Here is a 17,384-nt window from a genome sequence, read left to right as displayed (position 1 = left end):
TATTTTGAATATATTTTGACCAAATGTATCTTGAGTGATTTTGATAAAACGATATAGTAGTCTTTAAATGATAATAGTTGATTTGTTTTGCTAGTTATATACTTATTTATAAATATACATACAAAGTATTCTTTAATTAGAGTAGTAGTGTAAGAGATTTCGTGTATATTTTTAAATATACATGAACAGTTACGTTTAAATTAAACCAAATTCACCATAAAAATAATGGTGTGTAAAGCTATATACGAAGAGTTTAACCATTTTAATGAAAATATTCTATAATCATTTTTTTCATTAATCATTTATTTAATCAAAAAAGCTATACAAATGTATAAAATACCTTTCAGGAGAGTTCATGATCTCATAATAGAACACTTAAAAGTTCAAAGTTCAAAGTCAAACCCAACCTGATTGGGTGAGTTGGTGACAGATCATGAAAATGACAAATGGCGTTACCGAACAGAGCATGATGATTATGAATTGCTACCCTCTGCATCTCCAGACCCACATTTGGTAATCTCCAAATTTTGGTCTTTTGCAAATTCATAACACGATAATGATTTAAAAAGGTAGAAAACCACTTTATTATTTAATTCAAACATTACTACAATATTTACCTTCATCCTCTGGAATGTCAGAAGTCCACAAAGCGAGGTTGTCCATTAGGAGCTGCATAATTAGAATGGTATCTTTGTATGATTCCTCGCTGCGGGAATCAAGCTCGGAGATAGCTTCATCAAACGCTTGTTTTGTCAGGTGGCAAGCCCTAAACATTCAAAGTAAAAACACACTTTAGCTCATGTTTTGTATCAATTTTATAATTCTGATATGCATGTTTGTTACTAATGAAATGTATATTTAAAGTGTTTATTTATGTGACGGATACCCTTAAAAGATGCAACACTTTAACAGCTCGACATTGCTAGACATATGTTTTATAGCAAAACATACAGAGAGAAGTAGGGTTGGAGTGTAGGAGTACCTCTCCAGGTGCAAATTACAAGAAAGCAGTTGACTGAATAAAAATCATGTACGCCCCAAGCACATATGTTGACTTTCATGCCATGTTGTCAAAGTACCACTCAAACAACCCTTGTTTACAACTTTAAAAAAATTTAATAACCCTTTCCTGCAAAATTGAAAATACCATATCGTATATTATCAAAATTCATCATCTTTTTTACAAACCTAATCAAATGTACAATTAAACAATTATAAGCCCTAATCAGTTTCATGAACGGTTAATAATTAAATAAATAACCAGGTTGATGTACAATCTATATTTACAGTATACTAAGCCCTTATCATTTGAAGAAAAAAAACATGAATATTAAAAAATTATAAGCCATATTCAGATTATGAAGGGTAATCAGATAAATTATAATACTAATTAGATTTATGAAGAATTAAAAACCTAAAAATCCCTAAATAGATCATAAGCCTTAATCAGTTTATAAACCTTAACATAGGACATTCAGGACGATAAATATTATAAAGGATTCAAGGGAAAGAGGATATGAAAACCTACCAGATCGATGTTTCCAAAGGTATATCGATGCATACAGATAATGAAGCAATGTTCGAAGATGCAATATGAAACACTTTATGGATGGCGATGTTTTATTCCAGAGGTGATGATGCCGGAGTTCTTCACTTATGTCATGTAATCGTTTCATAGAGAGTGACTGAAGATGAAACAACCATAAGCGAAAATGGAACGGTGTGAAGCAACGGTAGATATGAACGATATCGTAGGTTTAATCATATAAGGGAAAAGGCAGCGAAGTAATGGCAGATTGGGTCACGGTACCTGATTGAGAGTCTACAGAGTAGGGTTTTTTTTTATTTGGAAGGGGAACAAATGGATTGAATAATATATGGATCCAGATAATATTAGTTGGGCGGGTTGATCCGAAATAATACAATTTTAGTGAATATGGGTTAAATTAGTGAATATGAGTTAGCAAAGAGAGGAGTGGTGAGAGGTTGACAAGTGACAAAATATAGTAGCCTTTTATTAGAGTAGTAAGATACTTTATAGGGACATGGAAAAACACTGCACCACCGTTTGGAAAACCAATAAAAATACATTAGACCACAATATATTAAATTTTCAAATCCGTGTCAAAGAATTACTTATATCCTCGGGTCGGTCGGGTTTTGCACACCCCTATTCTTAACACAGTAATGAACTTGAAAATTAATATTACTAAAAGTGTTTTCAAAGCTTAATCCAAGTATGTTAAAATGGTGGAGACCAAAAGTGTTGAGTGGTCTTGTTTGTAATATTGTTTCAAACACTTACGTTTTAGTCATAATGTTACTCTCTTAATAGTTAGGGGAGAGTCTATTGGTAACCTCCACATTATAGAAAACTCGTACTGATGATCTCTACCACATTACCGATAAGTTATAAACATGATCTCTAACTAGTAAGAACTCTATATAGAGGATTAGCGACCCTTACCAATATTCAAGAAAAGGGTAGCAAGGCAGCAACCATGTTGTGTTGGCGGGTTGAATCTTTGTACCCAAACACGACCCATATTGATGTTTGCGTCAAGGATATCAGCCATAACATTGACACTTCAAAATCGTGTAACCTGATTATGATCAGTTTAACTAGTCTTTCTAAACGAGTTAAACATGCTGACTAGAAAAATAAGTTATATACGGGCTAAGAGGTTCTAAACAGATTTTATCTAACTTAATAAAAAGTACACATAAACACCTGAAGATATTCAAAATTAAGAATTCTAACTTCTTCTATCAATAACAAGCCAATTTTTTCTCTCGAAGTTGGCATATATGCAAAGATAATACACCAATCATTGGTTTGTATTATTATAGTTACAATACCCTACACGTCGTCCTAATGGCAAATGTTTGCTTAGAGAATAATCTTTTTTTTGAAACTTAACTTTCATTAAAAAAACACCAAAATACAAGGCAACCTATCACCAAGGAGGGAAAAGGAAGCCAGAAACCAAACAAAATTTTAAACATTAGATCAAAAGAACACCATCGCTCCCAATCAACTACGCCTCTTTTAAACCTATGTTTGTACCACAAAAACCCCAAAATCAAAGCATAAAACTCATTACGATTAAGATTCCTTTTTTATATTTAAAATTTTACTTTTATTAATAAATATAGTGTAATGAAGCTATTTTATTATCAATTAAATATTAAATATATGCATGTAGTAAGAATAAAACAAAAAAGATCATAGTTAGGTAGGAGGTACTAATATTGCTAATTATAGTAGTTGATTAGTTTGTTAGTAATGATATACTAATCAAATACCATGTATCATAATTAGATTTGAACATAGCCATCATCAATCTAGGTACGTGGTAAAAAAAAGAGTTCACTTTTTATGGCATTAAATAGTTTTATGAAAAATTTTCAAAATTTCTCATTAGTAAAGAGATATTCCAGAAACGTTTCTCAAATATCGTAATTTCTCAAATGTCTCCTCTAAAACTTGTTTTCACGCTTAGTTTCGATCTCAAATGTTGTGTCCCGGCTGGTTTGTTGTCCAACCGTTGAATCCCGACTAGTTTGGTGTCCAATCTTCGAATATCGACTAGTTTGGTGTCAAATCTTTGAGTCCCGACTAATTTAACTTTTAGTGTAGTACTTTAGTATTACAACTACTTTTAAATCATTTTTGTTTATATTTTCTAACTTTAATATATAAAGTTTTATAAAATTCAAAATATATCGTTAAAACGTGCTTCTTTTTATCTACGTGTCGACCTAAAATTATTCTAAATCAAGTTGACTTAGATATTGAAAACCAAACTAGTCGGTACACAATGTTTGGTGTCAGATGTCACTTTTTGAGTGGAGTATGAAACTATAGCCCTTGCTAAGATGATCAAATCGACTTTGATTTATTTATATACCTAAAACATAATTGGACCACAAAATTCATTATAAAGAATCACAAACGAACCACTATACTTGTTAATTAAATATCATAACTAGTATTTCGACCCCCGCAAGAAACCACAGTCGAATACATATACAAAAACAAACGACGTGTCATCGAACACACGAAGTGCACACCATAACCAAAACAACACCTGAGTCTATTTTGACGAACAAATAGAACAAAAAACAGTCTCAATTATTTAAATTATTCAACTATTTAGTACCATTTTGTACATTTGACTTTTACCAATTCAGGAAACGTTTCACATGTCCTTCACTTCAAGGTATTGAGGGGCTGTTTAAATATTCATGTGATTTCAAACATGAAAATCATTCAACAGTGTAGCGAAGGTAAAAAAGATGAGAATCTTAATAACAAACACTTGAAAACAATTTTGAAACATAATATTTTCAATAGTCGTTTAATCTGAACTGTTTCAACTGAAACCTGTTTGGACACGAACCAAACCAGCACTTCATATATAACGACCTGATTTGTCGAATCCAACAATCGTCTGAAGAACATAAGCCTCATCGGATAAGGTTCTACATATCGGACTAACCGGAAAAACCAAGACAAATGTCAAGAAACAAAAAAAATTAGTGTTGTCATGTAACACAATGATATGTTATATAATTAATGAAAATAAGGTACACTGAATAATCAACTCAAGCACGCTAAGTAGCCGACTAAGACAAAATTTGTCATTAGCATTACCAACAAAGTGGAGCTCAGTGTCGCCACGGCTGCAACTGAGGTTGCCGCTTGGCGCTGACCGCCATCATTGCCAACAAACAAGACAGAGAAACCGAATCTTGCCACACCACAATCAGCCATGTACAACACCAAGGCAAACACCAAAACCAGTGACTTTTGAGGCATCATTCATTAATGTACAAATACAGATGGAAATATAATATATATAATGCAACCGCTATGGGCTATCACAAAAGAAACTCAAACCCACAAAGATTCAATAGATGGAAGATAGAGAGAGAAACCTTTCAATTGCTGAAAAAGTTATTATATTAATACAGGGATAGGCTCATTTAGCTCATGGGCCTTATCAAACTCGGTACTTAAAACTCAATATTAAAATTGTTTATTAAATAAACTTCAGTTTAAGCTTGATTACTTGTCAAGAGCTATGTTATGAATAGTGCAATTATTATTTTACTTTAGCAAAATAAATTCCAGACAAGATACTTTCATACACATATATTGTACAACACATATTGATCGTTAATGAACTATTTTGTTTTATTAAAAGGGTGAAACCATTCTACTCTAGCTTTTGTCCATTCGTTTACTAAACACTCCTAGACTCAAATAGTTTACCTACTACCTAGTAATTTTACATTCAATCAAACTACCAAACAACCCCTTCACTTTCATACTTAATAACTACATATTTATATTTCCAAATTTTATTAATGTAGGACTGCACTATTTCATAAAAATATCATATTTGCTTCTTTCATAATAAATATTAAAAATATTGATTACAAAGGTATGTTAAATTATTCGATGAAGAGGTCATCGTGTATTGAGTTTAAGTGTTTTTATAACTTGACTGATAATCGAATATGTTATGTATGTCCATTGATTGGACCATAGGACCCACTTAAGAAACAAGTTGACCTCGCAGATAATCTAAATTTATACGCGTATAACTAGTCTAAAAGATTTAAATTTGCTTTTATCTTTAATATTTGTTTGAAATATTAACAAAAGTCTGGAATAAATAAAATATGGAGGACTAAAGCAATAAATGAATCTATACATAAATTTTAGAAGGTAAAACGAAGCTATGAAAGTAGTAAATATTACCAATTCGATCAAAAATCCGATATAATTCGTCGTTTAAATTGGTCTATCCCAAAACCACATGACCCAAATGACGACAGTTCAAAATACTTAACCAGAGTGGATGGTAGACGGTTCTTAGTCCAACTAGTCACTCACGACTCCAATTCCAAGAACATTGGTTGAGACACAAGTACTAAAGATTAGTGTCATGACACACCAACACGCCGTTAAATATTTTTTATGTGTTGCTTAATATACGATACTCATTTTACTTGTTATTTACATATCTAACATTTTAATAACATGTTAAAAGTAACATGAGAATTTAAATGAGAAAACAACATAACGAGTATGTTGCAACAACTCTCTTTAAGCTACAACCTGGATTGTCGGGTTTGGCCTAGTAAATCTTCTAGAATTTTCTTAGCATCCATAACAAAAGACCTTGTTCAATAATTCATTGTCGGACGTTTCATTTATTTATAAGTGGAATAGTTGGGTACCTAAAAAAGTAAACATTGGAAGGTGGAAAATGGATAGACTATCGACTCTTGTGGCTTTATCTAAAAGAAACATTAAGGTGGGTTCGGTGGCTTGTGGATTATGACGAAGATACGAGTGGTCATCTACTCACGTCTATACCACTTTAGGTTGGAAATTTGTTAGTAATTGCTGTCACATTCCTCCCATCTATACCTTTTTGATGCGTAGCTTGCTTTAGTATGATGAAATTTGCAATTTGGGACTCGGAAAAACAAGGTTTTATATGGGATCATTTGCATGGTGTGTTGGTGCATTTGGAAGACTAGGAACGAAACCATTTTCTCAAATAAAACGGCTTGCTTCTCCAAAATTGTTAATGATATTAAATCTTTGGGTTTTCTTTAGATAAAATCATTCGTCTTTCAAAAATTTGTCATGAAAAGATTGATGTAATTCTATGATGTAAGTCTTGTTGTCTATTTTTCGGTTTCTAACTTCTTGTTAGTTGGTTATTAATGAAATTTGCAACTCAAATAAAAAAAGAAAAAACAATTAAGAAAAAAAGTAAATTATCTTATTTTCAAGTAAACAAAAAATAAAACCAATAAAAGAAAAATAATAAATATATCATAACAATATAAAGTACAAGGACCTTTATTGACTTAATTTAAAATAAAGGGACCAAAATGGTCCAAATCATAAGAACTCAAATCTATACAAACTTTAGAAGGTAAAACAACGCTACGAAAGTAATAAATATTGCAAATTCAATTGAATCTCTGATTCAGTTAGCCGTTTAAACTAGTCTATGCTAGGACCACATGACCCAAATGATGAAAATTCAAGTATATTTAACCAAAGTGGTTAGTTGACGGTTCTTAGCCCAACCAGTCGCTGGCGACACCAATTCTAAGAACACTGGTTGAGATCCAAGTAGTAAAGATCAGTGTCACGTGACACCATCGTGTCGTTAAAATTCTTTTACGTGTTACACAGTAATGACACTCATTATAAGTGCTATTTACTCATATGGCAATTCATTAACACCGATTCTCCTTTACTTTAGAAGGATGACACAACTATAAAGTTATTAAATGTAAAACAACATAAGGTTATCTGTAGTGGAGAGACTACATTGGATGGTGATCTTTGACATGCGGTGTCACGTCAGCAAAGAGACGATTTTCATTTTAGGTTATAGTGGTTTGTAGCCCAATATTGTCTCATAACAGCATATATATATCACACATAATAATAAAATATTTTTATTATTATTATTATTATTCTCAAATCCATTTCCGACGACAAATACAAGTTCTCCAAATCGGCCCAAAATCGCCAGGGGACGATGTTCACAGTGAAAGTACTCTCGATATAATAAAATTCAAATACAAAGTACAAGGACCTTTATTGACTTTAATTCAAAACCAAGAGACTAAAAGCATCCAAATAAAAAGAATAATAAAAAGAACTCAAAACCTTCTCTTTCTCACTTATTATTTCCTTTACTTCTCTTTCTCTCTCACTCATTCATCACTTTCTCTCTCTGAAAACACTCTCTGTACTGTAGAGAGAGAATCAATCAAATCATCACAATTCACACACACACACATTCCTCTTTCATTTCACCACTACAGGTATATTATACATTTACATTGGATCTGAAGCTCATTTCTGTAACTATAAATTATTATTATTATTACCCACAAGACAAAATTGTCAGCTTTACCCATAAATATTTATCAATTTTGTGGCTAAATTTTCAAATTTGAAGCATACCCTTATTAAATAAATGAATTTGGGGTTCTTTTTGTTGATGCCCACCAGGTGTTTGTGAAAATGCTGAGGCTGATTATTCGAGTTATTATCGATTTGAAGTATCCCCATTGCATTTGTGTATTAATTAAAGCTTACCTGATGTTGATTTCGGTTTAATTAATACCAATTTTTGGTTGAAAACTTGAAATGCTGATTTTGGAGTTGTGTTTATTAATGCCCACTAGGTGTTTGTGAAAATGCTTATTGCTTTCGAGGCTAATTATTCGAGTTGTTTCCAATTTGAAGTATACCCATTACGTTTGTGCGTTAGTTAAACCTTACCTGATGTTGATATTTGTTTTTTAATGCCCACCAGGTGTTTGTGAAAATGCCCGAGTGAGATTTACATTGGTAAAGGTTGGTAGTAATTAGGTACTGTGGAATTAGCGTTTCGCTTGATGATTTCAAGAAATTAGAAAGCTGCATTTGATTATATTTCTTGTAACATTTGATGTCTGGAGCTCCAAGAGTTAAGTCATTCCATGCAACCGAGTCAAAATCAAGATCAATCAACGGGATTGCAGCCCAAAAACCTGTGTCGAAAACATCAAAAACGACTGATATGTCACCTGAGAAAGGTGGGAAAAACCAAGGGGTTGCCACGTCATCGCCTCCTTTTAGTTCAAGAGGTGTTCCTTCAATCTTACGCCGACAGGTGTCACTTAATGCTTCGTGCTCTTCTGACGCGTCTACTGATTCGTTTCAAAGCCGGGCGTCAACTGGTAGGATTTATAGAAGTAGTAGCTTTGGTAGAGGAAGAAGACAATTGGGTTCAAAATCAAAAATTGTGGTTATTGATAGTGGTTCCGAAATTGCAACTGATGAGTTACAAACCAAGAAAAGATGTGCTTGGGTTACATCAAGTTCAGGTATTTAAAATATTTAAAAACTGAACATTATTCTTGTATTATTGATATTGTTAACGTATCACTATAGTTAATTGCAAAGCAGTGTATATCATCATTCATACGTTACATTGTATATGACTTTTACTGAAATTGTTACTCATTTTGATTCAATGGATTATTTCTTCCGGTTTTTGTGGAAATTGTGATAATTTTGAGCTCGTTTGCTGACGTGTGATGCAAAATTTTTAACTAGATCAATCGTACATGGTTTTCCACGATGAAGAATGGGGAGTTCCTGTGCATGATGACAAGTATGTCTAAACTCTAAAACAATAATTTTTTAAACATACCACAGTATGATTATATTGCTTATTTTCGACTTTGTGTCAAATGGTTTGTTAAATTATGTAGAAAATTATTTGAGCTGCTTGTGCTTTCGGGGGCGTTATCAGAGCTAACCTGGCCTGCGATTCTCAACAAACGACATCTTTTTAGGTACTGTTTTATTGTTTGGTATTCCATTTTGACTTTCTTTGACCAGTGTGTTTGTGGGTTTTGATCTATGGTTATTGATGCAGGGAAGTTTTTGCTGATTTTGATCCGACGGTTGTTGAAAAGTTCAATGAGAGGAAGCTAGTGGGACCCGGGAGTGCGGCAAGTTCTCTTCTTTCTGAGCTTAAACTGCGGGCCATAGTCGAAAATGCTCGCCAAATGTCTAAGGTAGATCCTCTGAATCCCACTGTTATTATTCTTGTAGTTGTATTAATTACTGGTGTCGGTTTTAATTATTTTACTTAGGAACGGGTCAAATTGGGTTATGGTTTGTCTCTAACGGGTCAATCGGGTCGAAAGTTACCCAAAGTGTGCTTGTAATACAAATTTAGAAAAAAAGAAGTGTTTTTAAGTTAACCTGACATGACCCGTTTTGACCTGTGGCTCAACCCCTAATGTATGGTACAATTAATTAGGCATGTAAATAAACCAAACGTTTAGTGAACCGTTCATGAACCTTTCTGTGGGAAGTTTGTTTATGTATGGATATTTAATATACAAACGGACATAAACAAAATACTTTGTTTATTTAGTTAAATGGATGAACATGAACACATGTCTCTTTGTTTGTGTTTGTGAATGTGCATTTCTGTTCGTTCACTTGAATTCGTTTATGTTTTTTGTTTACGTTCATTTGTTTTCCTTAGTTTTACGCAAATTTAAGTTCGTTTACATTCATTAATATATTCATTAAATTTTGGTCTTATTACAATTTAGTCTAGTTTTAGTAACTTTTTTAGGCCCAACAAATTGGTGTTCGCGTTTATTTTTAACTGGTTTTAGCTCGGGTTTACTCGTCCATCTGTATTCAGCTATGTACGTTCCTTTACGTTTATGAAGCGTATTGTGAACGAATGAACATGAACATAAACACGTTCATTTTCTTAACAGACGAACACGAACAAGAAAACCCCGTTCGCTTAACTGTTCTTGCTTGGTTGTTTGTTTGGTTAAAGTTAACGAACGGAACGAATACGAACATGCTCTATTCGTGTTCATTATGTTTGTTTACAAGCGTACAATTAATGTACGTTACAACCCTAAAAAACTAATATGATTTCATTTCAAGATCTAAGAAGGTTGATCCTTGCATCAGTGCATGACCTTAATGCTATCTAGTACAGTTGGATTAGATCACTCATAATAAAATAAGGTGTTGTACATCATACGTTGAAGGTTAGGAATTTTAGCTATAAGAAAGGGCTACCCTTTAGCATTATTAGGTTTTAATTGTGCCCACAATGATAAGTTACCTTCATCCCTTTGGTGGCATCCCTTGCTCAATGCTAGTATTCTCAATGCCAATCTAATCTGTTTTCAAAGAGTTGTACTCTGTGCAATGCAAGGTGTACATTGCACTGGATTCAGGTGGTTGCAGCCATGTTAAAGAGTTGGCCATTACTTATTGATGACATGACATATTTGAATGAAATGACAAGTTCTGGTAGAGTAGGTGCAAATTAATAGTGGTCCTGAGTTTTATTCAATTTGCGTGATTATTTATCTATTTTCTGTATAATGTTGACCTAAAATTAAACATTTTTTATTAATTCTTTCTTGAAGTGTCGCCTTCATTCACATAATGATAACCCTTCAAATATAATGCAATTTGGTAGTTGGTGAAATAATATGGCAAAACTCTAATTTATGTCCTTGTAGTTATCTAAATTTAACAATGTGATCACTCTAGTTTAGTTATTCTAAGCTTTCGATTAATATAAGTTAGTTATATCACGGTGTTCATAAACCGTTGAAATTGAACGAACCTTGAAAACTGAAGTCGATTAGTTCAGACGGTTTGAGATTTTATATGGTTTGGTTCACGGTTTTTTGGCATTTAAAAAAAATAGAGTAAATTACACGGATGGTCTTTGTGGCTTTGTCCGAAATTTGGATTTCGTCTTTAAAGTTTAAGAAGTTACTGATTTAATCTCCACCAAGCTTTTTGTCTTTCATCCTGGTTCAAATGGGTAATGTGGTTAATTAAATTGACGTATATATCCCTGATGTGCCGCTCACATGTGATTTTAAGCAGCAAAAATTAACCCCTTATTTGGATTGGGATGAAAGAGAAAAAGGTTGGTACGGACTAAATTCGTAACTGTTAACTTTAGGGACGAAATTCAAAACCTGGACCAAACCACAGGGATCATTCATGTAATTTACTCTTTTTGTTTGTTTTCGGTATGCAGTTATATATATATGTATTATTTTCATAAACCGTTCTTCTCATTTTAAAAGATTTAATACATATAAACGATTTTGAAAAAAAAGTTTAAATCAATTCAAACTGCCAATCCGTTCAAACCGAACCGTAGATAGCAGTTCGGCCCATAATATTCATCAAAACCATACCGTTAACACCCTTAAGTTTTATCAAGAATAGCATGTTCTAGCAACAAGTTAATATTGTGTTTTTATCATCACGTGTCGGAAATTTAGTAGTCTATGTCTAATTTCCATATAGATGAAAGTTAAACAAGTCGATAAAGTTTACACCTTTACGACTTTTGAATCTACATGCAAAAATAAGAAAATTGTTACATAGAAACTAATAAAAGCATTCTTCTTAAACCCAATGTTGGTTAGTGATATTTGGTTAAAGGGCTGTACCATATGCAGTCAAAGTAGTACACTCTCCAGTCAAAGTTGTACTAACTTTCTGCAGGTTTTACCGATGTCAGGTAATAGATGAATTCGGATCATTCGACAAGTACATTTGGAGCTTTGTGAATTATAAACCTATTATTAATAGATTCCGATACCCTCGACAGATTCCCGTGAAAACACCAAAAGCTGATGTCATCAGCAAAGATCTCATGCGAAGAGGTTTCCGTTGCGTGGGCCCCACGGTTATCTATTCGTTCATGCAAGTGGCGGGTATAACTAATGATCATCTATGCACTTGCTTTAGATTTCAGGAATGCTTGTCGATCGCAGAGTCCGAAGAGGTCAAAATCAAAGTCAAAGAAGATGAACAGAAAACCAAAGAAGGATTGGAATCATGCATATGTAACGGGATTGAAGATTTGAATTTCGGTTCGGGTTAATGAAAGTTTTAGTTATGCTTCATTTGAGGTAGTTATGTATGATGATCCAAAAACACTCATATTTGTAGATTTATGATTATCAAAACTTAATTTCTAAAGACTTGACTGTTGATTATGGTTAACAAGTTTGTATAGTTTGGAAAATTTAGAAGCCAAAAGTGTTGAGAAAATAGTAACACCATCAAACTATCTATAATCTCTAATAAAAGCTTGCCACTTGTCACTTTTAAATTTAATCTCACCTTTATTAACAAATTTATAATAGTAAAATAATAGTTATCATTTTTTAAAAATTTATGCTTCAAAATTTGTTAATTTAATATTTACTTCATATTTTTTTTCCAAACATTTGATATTTATAATTATTTTTTACCTTAAAATTAATATAAAAACTATTGTAAAACGAATGTATTAATAGTGTTTAACGGATTTATTGTTTCTTGAATACTGATTATTTATTAAATATTGTATTTTTAAGAAATACTCGTGTAATACACGGGCCCCAAACTAGTGTGTAATACTTATTTGTTTATAAACTATTTTATTCACTAATTAATATAATGATAGTTAAAGTCATTGCCTTATAATTTGTAATGATTAAATACATTATTAATAGTGGATACACTATAGAACCATTTAAAAGATTACAATGTTTTCACTAATGATAAATTGATTTTTAAATGTTTTCACTAATATATATATAGTGTTTCCTAATGTATACATTGTTGGGCATGTTAAATACGATACTGGTTTTAACTTTTAAGTAGAGAAATATAAGAAAAACGAAATACTTACTATGTTGTCGTGGGGTAAACATGACGCTCTACATATGATTATGTAAACGTCTTATATTTTGTACTATGTATTAAAAATGTTGCGTTAAATAACTTGCCACAACCAAATTATACATTGTACCCCTGAAGTTTCACTAATTACACAATTAATCCATAACTTTTAATACGGTAATCCTCAAGTTCACAATTTTTTAGTATGATAACCCAAGTTTTTAACATACGTACCGAATGATGCTCTGTTGCATCGCCGTCACAACATGCCGGTTTTCTTTCTCTCGACATATAACATGCCCCCCCCCTACAACGCGTGGGTTAATGATAGCACCCGGTTTGTAGTTAATATAATTAATAGTTTTCACATATATAATTTTGATTTAGTGTAGGTGTCGTAACAAACTTAATCGATACCGACCGAATTTGAGTCAAGCAGCCACAACGTGGTGGTTCTAAAAGATTCAAATACAAAATGGTTGACAAATATACAATAGTTAATTTTGATGACTAAGACCGTTTTAAAACAAATAACTATTAACTCGATCACTAACTTATATTATTATAAGCTCAAGGTAAACAATAAACTTGTTGCCCACGTATTAGATATTTATTCTTTTAAAACTGTGAATTTTTCTTTTTCTTTTAAGGTCATTACGCTTTTTTAAATTGGAGAGCTTTGTTGCCCTATAATTATGGTCAGACTATGTTGGTTTAGTCGGACTCACGCTAGCTTCATAGTTTGCCTTGAGTGTTTCCCTGAGAAACCATATCGTCGGCTATCACTAGACAGCCGTTGTGCTGACACAAGAACAGAACCCTCTTGTGTAACACGCGGTGGGAGGAAAACCCAAGTGAGCTCGGGATTCGAACAGACTACTCATAAGGCCTGACTCAAATTATCCATTGTTATAATTCACCGAAAATGATACAAGTGAGAATCAAACTTGGGTTTTCACACGAAAATCCTGGTCTCCCTATCATTAGGCCACCGGTTGTGATAACAAGAGCTCGTTATTATTTAAGATTCATATATAAAGTAAATAATTTTGATGACTAAAACCGTTTTAAGGGGGTGTTTGGGATTGCTTCTTAAAAGTGTTTATGGCTTTTTGGAGATGCAAAATATCCAAAATGCCCCTCCAAATGCACCTAAAAGCTCCAAATTGGTGCTTTTAGGTGCTTTTGAAGGGGCATTTTGAATATTTTGCCTCTCCAAAAAGCCATAAATACTTTTAAAAAGCAATCCCAAACATGCTCTAAAACAAACGATCACTAACTTCTTAAGTTCAAGGTAAACAATAAACAAATAAATATAAACTCAATAACGCATTAAGCCTTTTTATGTATTTAAGCTTTTAACTTACTAAATCCTGTTAAGTTTTAACATGTTACAATTACTAAACATAATACAATAATAAAAATAAGAGTAAAGTGTCATTTTCGTCTTTGTGGTTTGAAAAATAATACGAATTTAGTCCAAAAAGTTTATTTTTTGCATATGGACCCTCCACGTTTCCCAGTTCTTTCCAATTACATCCAAATCACTAACCCCGTTAAATTTTATCGTTAAGTTAGGGGCAGACATGTCTTTTCACAATTTCTTTATTATAATACTTATTTAAGTGAACTGCGGTTTTCGTCCCTCTGGTTTGTCCAAATTTGCAGTTTTGTTCCAGTGGTTTCAAATTTGCAATTTTCTTCCCTATGGTTTTATTTCACTTGCAATTAAACCTGAATTTTCTAATCTCGTTAAGTCCGTTTGTTAACCCATTTCGTGCCCATCATGTGACGATCATTTTTATCATTTTTCTCCCCAAATAAACCTTAGTCCTAATTCTCGACCCCCCTCGCGTGAGGGGTGGGGTGCATTTGGGGAAAAAGGAAAAAAGAAGGAACAAAACTGCCACTCGAGTAAAGGGCACGCTGATGTGTTTAACGACCATACTTAACGAGATTAGGGAATTCGGGTTTAATTGCAAGTGAAATGAAACCATATGAAAGAAAATTGCAAATTTAAAACTACTGGACTAAAACTGCAGATTTGGACAAAACAGAGGGACGAAAACCGCAGTTCACTTAAATAAGTATTATAATAAAGAAAGAGTGAAAAGACACGTTTGCCCATGACTTAACGATAAAATTTAACGGAGTTAGTGAATTGGATGTAATTGGCAGTAACTGGGAAACGTGGAGGGTCCATATGCAAAAAATAAACATTTTGGACTAAATTCGTATTATTTGACAAACCATAAGGACGAAAATAGCACTTTACTCTAAAAATAACTAAAACTAATTAGGAAGAAAACGGCATTGACTAACTAATACAATTGAAGAGTCAACTAAACTCATCAACATATCCGACCCAATATGACCCGAACCGAAAAGGGCTACGGGTACCGGTAGGAACCGGTTCCGGGTCGGGTCAGGTTCACAATGTAGAGGTGCGCAAACCGGGTATTTTTATGAACATGAACGGTTGGAACAAGTTCCGGGTATGGTTAACAAAAGTTAAAACCGGGTCGGGTAGGAATCGGTTCATGGTATAGTCAGGTATTTGACCGGGTATTCCGGGTTTCGGGACGGGTTGGATTTTTACTGGGTAAAGGTGGAATCAGGTTCGAAGGGTCTGGTTCGGGTCTAGTTTAAGGTACAGGTCTAAAAAGAAACCCAATATCATGTCATACCCGCGAGTCAGATACGGGTAGGAACCGGTTCCGAGTCGGATTCGGAACCAGGTATTTTGTGCACCAGTAGTCCATTATATAGAAAGGATACTAGCAAAAATTGTTTTAAGAGAAAACGGAAGAATTTCGAACATTTTTATTCATTCCATCATAATTTTTCGAATAATATTTGGGTTGGCCCATTAAGATTTGTGAAAACATACAAGACGTGAAGACACCAATCATATTCTAAAAGGTTGATAGGTTTATAAATGGTTGATGGGTTTGCCCGGCCCAACTGTTTACTAAAAGAAACAAAACTGATCATTTTGAGTTTTCACCTTTCTTTCCATTTTATTTAGACACCTTTAAACTATCCACTTACATCCCATATGTTAGAACTAGAACAGCGACGGACTAAAAAAAATTTTTATAGAGGTCGGAAAATTTTTCAGTTAATTATCGCTATATATTCACATGGTCGGTTGAGATTTACACTATAATAGTACAAAAAAAGAAAATTTTCATAGAAAATGATCGACCATCTGTGCCACAAGGATAGGTCCGTCTCTGGTTAAACATACACATGTTTTATAATTTGTTTTAAGTAATATGTGTTTCTTCGTCTTGTTGATAAAGTTAATTGCTAACGTATCATAATGAGTTTCAGATATCTTCTCTCATTTTATCTTTACATATATGTATTGTAACGATATTTTGCATATAAACTTTCTATCTCCACCCACACCCTAGAGTAGAACACATGGTTTACAATTTTAACTCGTAGCCAATAGGGTCGTCACTGAAAATTCAAGTGTCCAAGACAAGTATTGAAAAATAGGTCTTATATAATTATTTTTTTTCAAAAGATCAGCGATAATTGTAATAGAAATATAGAAAAGGTTATTGACTTACTATAGCAATAACATTTTAGGCATTTTGGTTTTTGGAACATCGAATTCTCATTATTTAAGGTTAATTTTCTTATAAATACATATAAAAAAATTACCATGCATTTATCGAGACCATACCTTATACGCCGGCCAAGCCCTGTATGAGATCTAAAACAGCCCTGGTATCCGGCAACTCACCATAACAAACCAACCTTTATAATACTTATACTATTATTTTAATTTCTAGTTTATATTTAAAGAAAATACGTAGATTTCCTTGGTTATTTCAACTATTACCTCTTGCAGAGAATTTCGTATGCGAAATTTATAGTTCAGAATCATAATGATAAGAGCATGGACTTTTAATATTATATCAAACTTAAATTTCTAGTTTATTTTGAAAAACAAAAAATACGTAAAGGGATGTGAGCTTTTGAAAATATAGGAGTGAGATCTGGTATACATAAAATTAATAAATTGTTGTGAGTGTATTAAAAAAGAGAAAAATAATAATATAAGCTTATGTGAGTATGACAAAGA

The 17,384-nt window shown here is 32.9% G+C and overlaps 1 protein-coding gene across 3 annotated transcripts; it reads left to right on the top strand.

The window, feature by feature from the left end:
* The first annotated feature begins 7,745 nt into the window (after positions 1-7,745).
* On the top strand, positions 7,746-12,674 carry LOC143596523 (uncharacterized). 3 transcript variants are annotated; one of them, XM_077075280.1, is made up of 7 exons: positions 7,753-7,869; positions 8,236-8,312; positions 8,367-8,919; positions 9,152-9,209; positions 9,310-9,393; positions 9,477-9,618; positions 12,135-12,674. In XM_077075280.1, the coding sequence occupies exons 3-7, from the start codon at positions 8,502-8,504 to the stop codon at positions 12,498-12,500; spliced, it is 1,068 nt and encodes a 355-aa protein (XP_076931395.1). In that variant the 5' UTR covers positions 7,753-7,869; positions 8,236-8,312; positions 8,367-8,501; the 3' UTR covers positions 12,501-12,674. The 3 variants fall into 3 exon arrangements, with proteins under 3 accessions (XP_076931393.1, XP_076931396.1, XP_076931395.1); XM_077075278.1 differs by lacking the exon at positions 8,236-8,312 and having other exon boundaries at positions 7,746-7,869; XM_077075281.1 differs by lacking the exon at positions 8,236-8,312 and having other exon boundaries at positions 7,746-7,869; positions 12,119-12,324.
* The last annotated feature ends 4,710 nt before the right edge of the window (positions 12,675-17,384 follow it).

This window comes from Bidens hawaiensis, unplaced genomic scaffold (assembly GCF_021521415.1).
Source record: "Bidens hawaiensis isolate Kalapana, Puna unplaced genomic scaffold, B.hawaiensis_p1.1 tig00046668_1, whole genome shotgun sequence".
Classification (NCBI taxonomy): domain Eukaryota; kingdom Viridiplantae; phylum Streptophyta; class Magnoliopsida; order Asterales; family Asteraceae; genus Bidens; species Bidens hawaiensis.
This window is presented reverse-complemented; position numbering and strand designations above follow the sequence as displayed.

Excerpts from the sequence above, each read along its gene's own strand:
- LOC143596523 (XM_077075278.1), top strand. The coding sequence starts at position 8,502 with ATGTCTGGAGCTCCAAGAGTTAAGTCATTCCATGCAACCGAGTCAAAA. Across the intron at positions 8,920-9,151 it reads TTGGGTTACATCAAGTTCAG|ATCAATCGTACATGGTTTTC; the intron begins GTATTTAAAATA and ends ATTTTTAACTAG. Across the intron at positions 9,210-9,309 it reads GTTCCTGTGCATGATGACAA|AAAATTATTTGAGCTGCTTG; the intron begins GTATGTCTAAAC and ends TAAATTATGTAG.